This window comes from Heterocephalus glaber, unplaced genomic scaffold (assembly GCF_053883595.1).
Source record: "Heterocephalus glaber isolate CG9 unplaced genomic scaffold, H.glaber_assembly_v1.0 deba00001561, whole genome shotgun sequence".
NCBI classification, from domain to species: domain Eukaryota; kingdom Metazoa; phylum Chordata; class Mammalia; order Rodentia; family Bathyergidae; genus Heterocephalus; species Heterocephalus glaber.
The window spans coordinates 12,224,585-12,234,693 of record NW_028258349.1 but is presented as its reverse complement, the minus strand read 5'-3'; the positions used below and the strand labels follow the sequence as shown (position 1 = coordinate 12,234,693).

The following is a 10,109-nucleotide window of genomic DNA, read 5'->3' as shown; positions in this document are numbered from 1 at the left end:
TCAGGAGTCGATTGTTTCCATTAGTCAATGAATTCGGCAATCACCTTTTCTGACCAATTAACAGCTACTATTGGAGGCTCCCAGCCTTAAATCCCACCTTCCTGGGGCCCCATTTCCGGAAACAAACCAACGACAAGACTGGGCCCTTACTGGAAGGTGTAAACTCAGAGTAATGCCGCCAGCGCCACGCGCGGGGCACACTGGGAATTAAGGCTCCAGCATCGTGAGGGTTCTTGGGAATTGTAGTGTTAGGCTTGAACACCAATTTGGCTACTTAGAGGATTTAACTACCGGTGGGACTCCCTCTAGTCCCTAAGAGGAAGACTAAAGAGGCTGGGTCCCTTTTTTCAGAGCACTGGCTATGTGTCAGATACCTGTTAATGTCTTTTTAGGTACAACTTCTTTATTTAGCAAATATCTGCATGCCAGGCATTAATCTAGGCACTGGGGATTAAAAAAGACAAAACCCCTTGTCCCAGTGTAGCTTACTTTTATACATTCTTAGCGAAATGTGACAGGCAAAGGAATATAGCTTGAAATGGAGCATCAAGTTTGGAGTTGAAATTTTAAATAGGAAGGACAAGGGAAGCCAGGGGTGGTTGTGTACATGAGGTCTCAGCACTCGGAAGGCTATGGCAGGAGGACTGTTTGAGTTTGAGGCCAGCCTGGGCTACACAGTGAGTTCAAGGCCAGCCTGGACTACATCACAAGACCCTGTCTCAAAACAACAACTACAAAAAAGGAAGGTTGGGGCTGGGGATTTAGCTCAGTGGTTCCGGCGCCTGCCTTGAAAGTGCAAGGTCCCAAGTTCGATCCCTGGTACCGCCCACCAACCCCTCCAAAAAAGGAAGGTCAAGGAAGGCTTCTCTGAGAAAGTCCTTGAATATATCTATTAAGGCAGACATCACCTCCTTCAAGGAATGAGAAACTTCTATTTACCACATATGTCTTGGGCCAGATAAAGCTTAGGGGGTAGCATCATGATCTGTATTCTGTTAGGAATACTAAAGCCCAAAGTAGGTAAAGGCACAGAGAAGTTTTGTTTGTGGTTCTGGGAATCAAACACAGCACTTCATGCATGCTAGGCAAATGCTCTACCACTGAGCTGCATCCCCAGCCCTGAAAGTCTTGTTTTTGAATACACAACTACCAGGATTGCAGCTCCTAGAAATGGAAGTATTATTCCTTAGTTCCTCATTGATAAAATAGGGTCCTGAGCAGAAATTCCTATTTCAGAGGGTTATGTTTGGTACTCAGTGAAAAAAAATATAATGTGTGAAGCATTACTCATGGCACAAACCAAGCACTCAATGAATACTTAAAAAAATTTTTTTTGTACTGGGATCGAGGCCAGGGACTTCCTACTGAGCTACATCCCCAGCCCTTTATCTTATTTTAATTTTTAATTTTTTTTTTTGAGACAAGGTCTTGCTTTGTGTTCAGGCTGGCCCTGAATTCACTTTGTAGCCCAGGCTGGCCTTGAACTCCTGGCAATCCTCCTGCCTCTGCCTCCCAAGTGCTGGGATTACAGGCATGCCCCACCACACCTGGCTTAATTTTTAATTTTGAGACAGAGTCTTACTAAGTCCCTAAGTTGCCCAGGCTGGGCTTGAACTTTTGATCTTTCTGGCTCAGCCTCTCAGAATTCTGGGATTACAGGGGTGTATCATCACCACACCAGGTAATGGATTTTTTTTTTTTTTTTTTAACCGGGGATCGAACTCTGGACCTTGTGTTTGCGAGGCAGGTGGCAGAGCCACTGAGCTAAATCCCCAGCCCAGCTATTGGATGTTTTATGCTTCAATCTCCAAAAGATCCCAGGAAGTCAATATTGAATGTTAAGGTCCTTTATTGGGGGATGTCAGCAAAGAAGATGGGAGATGGGCATAAGTCTTACAAGTCTTTAGGGCTTGAAAGTAAGCTCAGAGCAGAGGAGCCCATCCTGGGAGAAAGAGCAGGTCCCCATCCTGTGCTGAAGTTGTCAGGGGGTTCCCAAGGGTATGGTAAAGGAGAGGTAGTCCCCAAGGGCACCCCAGCGGGGCCGGTAGATCTGGAAGACGGTGATCCAGGTGGTGAGCACAATTACCCAGAAGAGGAAGCCCACAGCTGAGCGCCAGACATCTATAATGGAGAACAGAGAGGGGAGGGTTGGCCTCTAGCTCCTCTCTTGACTCCCTCAGACCAGCCCTCTCTACTGTCTCACTGAGGCCCAGAACTGGAGCCTCCATCATTCCCTCCCACCGCCCACCGGCCTCCTTCATCTGCGCCCTAGACTTACAGCCTTTGATTTGGCTCTGCTCTGTGTAGGCTGGGACAAGGAAGGCCTCTCGGAAGAACCAGAAGATGTTGACCAACCACAGAAAAGGCAGGAATGCAAACCCACCTAGGGAGAAAAACCCACACTGGGCCACAGAACGAGGATCTTCCCCCAACACCCACGTAGAATACTTATTTTGAAGGTCCTCTCCCATAACAAAGTTCAACTGGAAATTTCTGTAGTCAGGAGCTCAGGGATCCTGGCTCTTCCTTGGGGTCCTGGAATCTGACTCCTCAACCACCTCTTTCTCAGGACTCAGAAATCCAGTCCTCTAACTCTCCTCTCAGGGCACTGAAACTGAGGTTTCAGCTTCCTCCTTCTTCAGGACCCTGGCCCTCCCTTCTCTCAAACCCAGGAGTCTTCACCTGATTTAACCTTAAGATCCACGAATCCACGCCTGTAGGCCCTCTTTCCTGGTCCCCTTTTCTTCTCTTTGAGCCCTAGAAGATCGGTCCTTACCCAGATAGTACTTCCGGCACAGGTTCAACTTCTCCTCATTGGAGACCCGCTCCAAGTTCATAGCTGCACTAAAGCCCGGTAGTCCTACGAGACGGCCGGGCAAAATTCAAGTGACAGATACAAGTATCACGAACAACCACGCCCCTATTACGACAAAGAGAAATTTAGGGGTGGGTCTGTTGGAAAGGGGTACCCCCGCTCCCACCAGCAAGCTCGCCGAATTAAGAACCGCTATATCGGGACACGCTAAACGATTCCCGACTCACCAGTGGTTCTTACTTCCTCTGCCTTGGACGCTTTTACCCTTTTCAGCCACGCAGGTTTGCGTGAGAGGCCGCAGGTTTTTCTGGAATTTGTAGTCCCCCCCCCCCCCCGTCACGGCCCGAGGTAACGTTATACGCATGCGCTGCCTGTGATGGGGTGGGGCGACGCCCCAGGCCTCCAACGCGCGTGCCCATTAGTGAGTTTCTGAACGCGCGATAAGCGTCCGGGTAGTGACGAACTACACTTCCCAATGCTCCTACGCAGCGGAAGTGACGCAAGGGGCAAATGTGTTGGAGGATTTGGATAAAAATGGCTGAATATTTAACTTCAATATTCGGGACTGAGGACATGTGAGAACAGGCACAGGGAATGGCCTCGCGAAGGATTCCGGGCACTTGGGTCTTTCGTGGCTGGGCGGTTTGGAGCGGTGTTTCTGGGATGTTCGGCCTCCCAGGCCCTCAGTTCACCTCTGACTTTGGACCTCTTCCAGAGTTAACTGCTCGTTTTAAGATCGGGGCCTGCTGGCACGGGGACCGGTGCTCCCGGCTTCACAACAAACCGACGTGCAGCCAGGTGAGACCCGGTACGGAACTCTGGGGTTAATGTCTCCCGGTCCTTTCTCTTCTGTAGTTCATCATCACAAATTCCCGCCTTTTCCGGGTTCCTAAGGTCCACCCTTAGAAACCGGAGGCTTTCTAGTTGGACCTCTGCAGATTCTTTCCCCGAGTTTCAGGTCCTTCTCCCGGGCATCTAGCCACGCCCCTATACTTAGAGACTTGGCTGCTGGGCTGTAATTACCAGGTCCTCCCACACTCTTGTTTTTTCCTTTTTTCTTTTTCTTCTTCTTCTTTTTTTTTTTGTTTTTGTTTTGAGACAGGGTCTCATGCTGGCCTTGAACTCACTATGTAGCCCAGGCTGGCCTCGAATTCAAGGCGATCCTCCTGCCTCAGCCTCCTGAGTGCTCGGATTACTGGTGTGCACCACAATACCCGGCACACTCTTGTTTCTTAGCAAGTATGATGGTTAGGTTCCTTCTCTGGTTCAAAATCCCACTCCCAAACCTGCATACCCAACTCTTTTCATGCAGCCCTGCTCTCCGAGCTCAGGTACTGCCCCTTTTAAATCTTTTCAAATTATAGTGCTGTTCAACCTGTATCAGAATCCACAGGACACAGCCCAAACCCCAGACGAATCACACTGTAGGGGATCAGGCAGAACAGGTTCAGGGTGGACAGCCCCCAGCAGGCCATCCCTCTTGATTCTACCCTGCCCACTCCTCCAGGTCACGTGAGTGACATTGAGGCACGGGAACACATGATAACTTCTTTCAGGTGAGGGTCGGCAGGATAGGTTGGGTTTTCTGTGCTCCAGGAATTAGCTGAGTTCCTCCTGGTCCTTCACAGGAGGTGTTCATGGAACTGCAGGAGGAGTATGGGGCATTGAGGTGAATGTGAGCAACAACTTGAGGGACCAGCTCTTGGGCAATGTCTGTGTCAAGGTGCTTGCTGTCCCCTCCTTAGAGCCCAGAAGTGGAGGGTCACCCATGAAATCTCACAGGTTAAGGTCCATCACTAAATCCAGACAGCCTCAAAGCTGCTGACTAATCCCCTGAAGATCTCCATTTCCTTTGTTGATCCCGACCCACTGTCCTCTCAGTTCTGGTGGAAGGAGGATACAGAGAGGGCAGTGGCTGAACTCAACATCCGCTGATTCAACAGGCAGGCTGTGGATACCGAGCTGTTTCCTGCCACTGACTTCTGGGAGTCATGCTGTCAAAAGTACGAGGATGGAGTATGGTAGTGCAAGAGTGGGAAGACACTTGAGTATGTAGTGGGTGGCTATCAGTGATAGTGGCCTCCTTCATCTGTCCTCTACTAAGGGAATGTACTCGAGCTGGCTTCTGCAACTTCATGCACCTTCAACCCCTATCCTGGAACCTCTCTCCAGTGGCAGCTCTATGGGCAGAGACCCAGATGCAGGTACTGTCACCAGCTAGCATGGGTCCTTGGTTTAATGACAATGGAAATTAAAATAACTGCTGGGCATGGTGGCACACCCCTGTAATTCCAGCACTCTGGGAGGCTGAAGCAGGAGAATCAAAAGTTCAAGCCCAACCTGGGTCATTTATCAACTTAGCAAGACCCTGTCTCAAAATTTTTAAAAAAAGGCTTAGGACCAGGAGGCATCCCACCTGCCTGGCAAGTGCAAGGTCCTGAGTTCAATCTCTGGTACTGGAAAAAAAAGGAGGCGGGGGCTGGAGGTGTAACTCAGGGCAAAGACCCTGGGTTTATTCACCATTATGGGAAAAAAAATTGAGCTGGTCCCTTGACAAAAGAAAGTAAGAGAAAATAAGGAAAAGACTCTAACTTGAGTATCTAGAGGGGCATACTCTAAGGAAGAGGATCAGACTGGCCCATTCATAAAAGAATGAAGGCCAGTTTTTATGCTTGCTTTGGTGGGCTGAGATTGGTCAGCCCTTGTCTCAGTCCTTGTTTCATAGCTCTGGAGGAATCCTCATGACTTGAGGAGCAATTCAGTTTCCATGAGATAAATCCTTATGAGTTGAGGGGCAGTTTTCATTCTGTGAGGCTCTGCTGGAATATAAGGTGACTCTAGGTTTAGGGCAATGGAGATTTCTGGGCATAGGATAGTTGAATGCTCCTGTAAATCTCTTATTCTTGTGTCCTCAGTCTTGAAGGGTGATGAGATAGGCTAGGTAAATTTAGAGCTAACATACCCTGTTTTGCCAACTTTTAGACAGACTTTTCCTAAATGACTAAAATGCCTATATACAGAGCTGAGGATTTGACCCAGAGTTTTACAAAATGAAGCCCAAGCTTTGTTCTACTTTTAATTACTTATTGAACATGTGTAGAACGAAGTGGAGAGTCGTGATTTTTAGGGTGGAGGAAAGAAAACAAACAAACAACACTTTCCAGGGCCGGGGATTTAGCTCAGTGGTTCCGCCGCCTGCCTCGCAAGCGCAAGGTCCTGAGTTCGATCCCCAGTACCAAAAAAAAAACAAAACACTTTCCAGTCTGCCTCAGAAGAAAATACAAATCATGCTTCTGATGAGTAACAGGTTAAGGGCCCAGAAGTTTGTCTTCCGTGTTAGTACCTCAGGACTAGCCTGCCAAGATTTCTTATCCCCAGAGCCCTCTATACCTTGAGCCTGATCGTTAACCTCAGTCACAGTGTCCCAAGACTCATGCCCTAAGATTAGTTCTGATCCACATCTGGAGACCATCACTTAAATCTCAACCCCTAAACTAGCCTGAATCCCAAATCCAAGACCAGCCTGAATCTCCAACGCTGAGACTACCTCCTGGAACCCTAGTCATGTTAATGTTTACCGTACCCAGCCCAACAGCTCCAAGCCAGCTATCTATATTCCTCTCTCCAGGTCACCCCCCACAGGGTCTTATACTGGCTACTGTCCCAAAGAAAGAAACCAACGGTGTTTCCCAGACCACCAGCATGGTGATTTCTGAAACTTTGACCCTTTTGCCCTTCATCCCTAACAGACAGATATTTTCAGCCAGGATCACTCCTCAAAGCCCCCTTTACTTTCCAGCCTCACCTTTCCCAGGTTCCAGAACTCCAAATTTATCTGTTCTGCTGTCCCTCCCCTGTGGTAATAAAATTTCGTATTAAAAACACTGAGCCTAGGGGCCGGGGATTTAGCTCAGTGGTTCCACTGCCTGCCTCGCAATCCTGAGTTTGATCCCTGGTACCAAAAGAAAACCACCCAGCCTAGCTGTGGGTGTTTATTTCCTTTTTGCTGACAAAAAGGGGAAATTGCACTGCCTCCAACCACAAAAACAGTTGAACTTCAAACAAGAGCTGTGAGAGGCTTTCGACCCAGGTCTGTACTGGTAGTGTGGTGATGCTTTTGTGCTGGAAACCTCAGCATTTCTCTTTAAGGCTTCTTCAGGGGGCGATGCAAGTTGGAGGATTCCTAACATGGTGATCATGTTTCGGGGTGATGGTGCTGGGAGTCCATTGGGAGTCTCCCAACAAGTTAGGGCTGAGCTCTATATCCCATGCTCCCTCCCCTTTATTTTTTATCTTGAGACATGGTCCTGCTAAATCAGTAAGTTGCCCAGGCTGGGTTTGAGGTGTTTTTTTTTTTTTGGTACTGGAGATCGAACTCCGGTCCTTGTGCTTGCAAGGCAGGCGCCGGAACCACTGAGCTAAATCCCCAGCCCAGGGGTTCCAGGTTTTTGTGGTCCTCCTGCCTTAGCCTCAGAACTGGGATTACAGGTGTATGCCACTGTGCCAAGCTAGAACTGAGTCTTTGGAGCCCACTACCCTGAGGTAGGAGTTGATAATACTTAAATTAAGTGTACTATATGCCAGGCATTGTCCCAGGCAATTTACTTTTCCTGTTTGAGATGGGTTCCTGCTGTGTTTGTTGCCCAGGCTGGTCTGGAACTCATGGGCTCAAGGAATCCTCATCTCAGCTTCCTGACTAGCTGAGACTATAGGCAACCACTACCACACCTAGCTCTAAATGTTTTTTTTTTTGTACCAGGGATCGAACTCGGGATCTTGAGCTTGTGAGGCAGGCAGCAGCACTACAGAGCTAAATCCCCAGCCCCTGGCTCTAAATGTTTTACTTCTAATAACAGTTTTAAATTCTCCACTATGGCTCTATGAAAGAGGTGCTATTATTACACCATTTTAGGGATGGGAAAAGGAAGGTTGTACGGAAGGACAGGGAAATATGAATCCACACAATCCTGATACAGTTTTCCTTAGCCATCCTGAAGCCTTGGGGCTTCTCGGATAATAGGTCAGGAGTTGGGTTGGAAGGTGGATTCCCAGTTTCCAAAGGGACCTGGGAATCGTGTGCCTTCACTTCCACTACTTCCTTCTTCCACCTGGGTTTCCCGCAAAGTGCGGCAGAGGCGCTGCGGTCGGAAGTCCTGCAGTCGCGGCCCCCAGGCTGCAGGCCCCGGCTCGGATGGGGCTCAGGTACTTTCTGCAGACCGTGCTGCTTCTGGCCCTGGCAGCGCCATCAGAAGCCTCCCAGTACTGCGGCCCCCTCCAGTACTGGAACCCAGACAACAAGCGCTGCAGCGGCTGCCTGCAGCCCTTCGGGCCGCCTCCTTACCCGGGTGAGGAGCCGGGACTGGGTGTATGCTTAAATCCGGGTGGAGATAATGGGTGACAGGGAGCTGGGGAAGGAGCGACATGTGTGGGGGTACATCCAGTTGAGGTTTCCTTAGGGATGTCAGGCTGAGTCGGTGCGGAACCGGAGAGTGTGAGTTAGGGCCACACCGAAGGGACGCGGCGAGGTAGGAAAGGATGGGCGTTGAAGAGATAAATCCGGATGTGGGCGGTGCTTAGTGGGGAAACGGGCGGCGGGGGAGCGGGGCCTGTGTAGGAAGGGGGATGAGACTTACGTTGATAGGATGGGGAATATATAAGGTACGGGGACAACGGATAGGGCAAAAGGAAAAGGGTGTAGCTAGCGCTGAGGACTAGGGGCTGGGTAACCCGATTGAAGCTAGCGTCTCGCACTAGACCACGAGTTTGAGGAAAACTGCGGGCTCAATGACTTCGGGGATCATTTGAGGCACCCGTTCAAAAAATGTTCTCCTGGACAGTGCAACCCCGACTTCGCAGAGCTGTGTAGCCCCTGCAACAGAGGAGCTCTGGTCCCTACTCCCACTGGGAGCCGCGGCAGGACCCAGCAGTGCTATAAAGAGGTGCTGGTCCAACTGTGGAGGGCTGGGCCAGGGTTCCCCGGAAGTGGGGCGGGGATGGGAAAATGGCTTGATATCTACGCGCGTGGCCTGGATCCAGGGAAAGGAAGAGTAGTGTGCTGGAAAGGGTCGGAGGTGGGGTGAAAGGAACGGACAGACTAAGGCCCCAAAGGATTAAGGGTGGGAGACGGCTGATGGGGAGGAAGCGGGGCGTGGCCTCCGGTTTACTCCCAGACCTCTTCCCAGAAGCCTTCCCCTGCCAAAGGGTTCTGTGCCCCGGCAGCTGAAGAAACAAGTCTCTACACTGCAGGAGCCCATGTCACCAGGGAGTTCCAGTCTCTCATGGACAACTCAGAGCAATGTCTCTCCACATTTTGTCCTGCCATGGGTGTTGGTCTTTTTCTTAGTCCTGGTCCTACTCCTAACCTGCATCCTTCTGCAAAGGCACCACCAGCACAAGGCAAAAGCCGATTCCCTTCTCTGCCCTGGCTTGGTTCAAAAAGACCCCAACAGTTACACCCTCTCCTTGCAGTCACCCTCCCCAGGCGCTTTGCAGACAGGGTACACGGGAAAGGTTCCTTTGCTCCCACTCCTGAGCATGGCTGAGTTGGGGACAAGCCACACCCAGAAGGGAAGAGGGGGTGGAAGCCTGCCCTTCCACCACTTCATTCCTTCCAGTCTTCCAGAGCTGGCAGGTCTGATGACACAGCTCCTATCTCGACTCCTGGATGAGCTGGAGGTGCTTGAGGAGCTGATTGTGCTACTGGACCCTGAACCTGGGCCTGGAGGTGGCTTGGCCTACGGTACCACTTGGCACCTTGCTGCAAGATATGGGTTGCCTGCTGCCTAGTCCACCTTTGCCTACTCCCTGCGGCCCAGTCGCTCACCACTGCGGGCCCTGATTGAGATGGTGGTGGCAAAGGAGCCATCAGCCACTCTGGGCCAGCTCAGTGTGCACCTGGCCCAGGTAGGGCGGGCAGATGCACTGCAGGTGCTGTCCAGGCTTGGCTGACCTGGGATCTATGGGGGCCTACAATAAAAATGAAGTTTCCTTTTAAACAAATGCCTGCTGTCTCTGGTACCCATTAGGGGTCTTTCTGAAAGCAAAGCCCTAACTGGGCCAGGGGGACCCTGCATCCTCCTTCCCCAGAAAGGCCTACTTTATCTAATAGCCACTCAATAGAATATGAACACTTCTTGCTCTGAAGCCTTCACAGACCCTGCCATTTACTTCTAATTCTGAAGGACTGCCTCATACCTACTGTTGAGGCTGATGGACTTCCTTGGTTCAGGATGGGTGTGGGGCACAGAGACCTGAGAGTTCCTACCTGCCTCAAGCAGGTACAAACGGGAAGACC

The 10,109-nt window shown here is 50.5% G+C and overlaps 2 protein-coding genes across 3 annotated transcripts; one reads left to right on the top strand and one right to left on the bottom strand.

Moving 5' to 3' along the window:
• Window positions 1–1,831: 1,831 nt before the first annotated feature.
• Psenen (presenilin enhancer, gamma-secretase subunit) lies at window positions 1,832–3,160 on the bottom strand. Of its 2 annotated transcripts, XM_004858929.4 has the most exons (4): window positions 3,043–3,160; window positions 2,777–2,920; window positions 2,279–2,383; window positions 1,832–2,121 (listed from the first exon to the last, which is right to left on the bottom strand). In XM_004858929.4, the coding sequence occupies exons 2-4, from the start codon at window positions 2,835–2,837 to the stop codon at window positions 1,982–1,984; spliced, it is 306 nt and encodes a 101-aa protein (XP_004858986.1). In that variant the 5' UTR covers window positions 2,838–2,920; window positions 3,043–3,160; the 3' UTR covers window positions 1,832–1,981. The 2 variants fall into 2 exon arrangements, with proteins under 2 accessions (XP_004858986.1, XP_021095208.1); XM_021239549.1 differs by lacking the exon at window positions 3,043–3,160 and having other exon boundaries at window positions 2,777–3,036.
• A 451-nt stretch (window positions 3,161–3,611) lies between these two features.
• Window positions 3,612–9,814, top strand: Igflr1 (IGF like family receptor 1). The gene is given in 3 exon segments (XM_087191354.1): window positions 3,612–8,160; window positions 8,570–8,754; window positions 9,062–9,814. Coding segments are annotated over 3 exon segments (1,041 nt in total). The 5' UTR covers window positions 3,612–8,006; the 3' UTR covers window positions 9,764–9,814.
• Window positions 9,815–10,109: the final 295 nt, after the last annotated feature.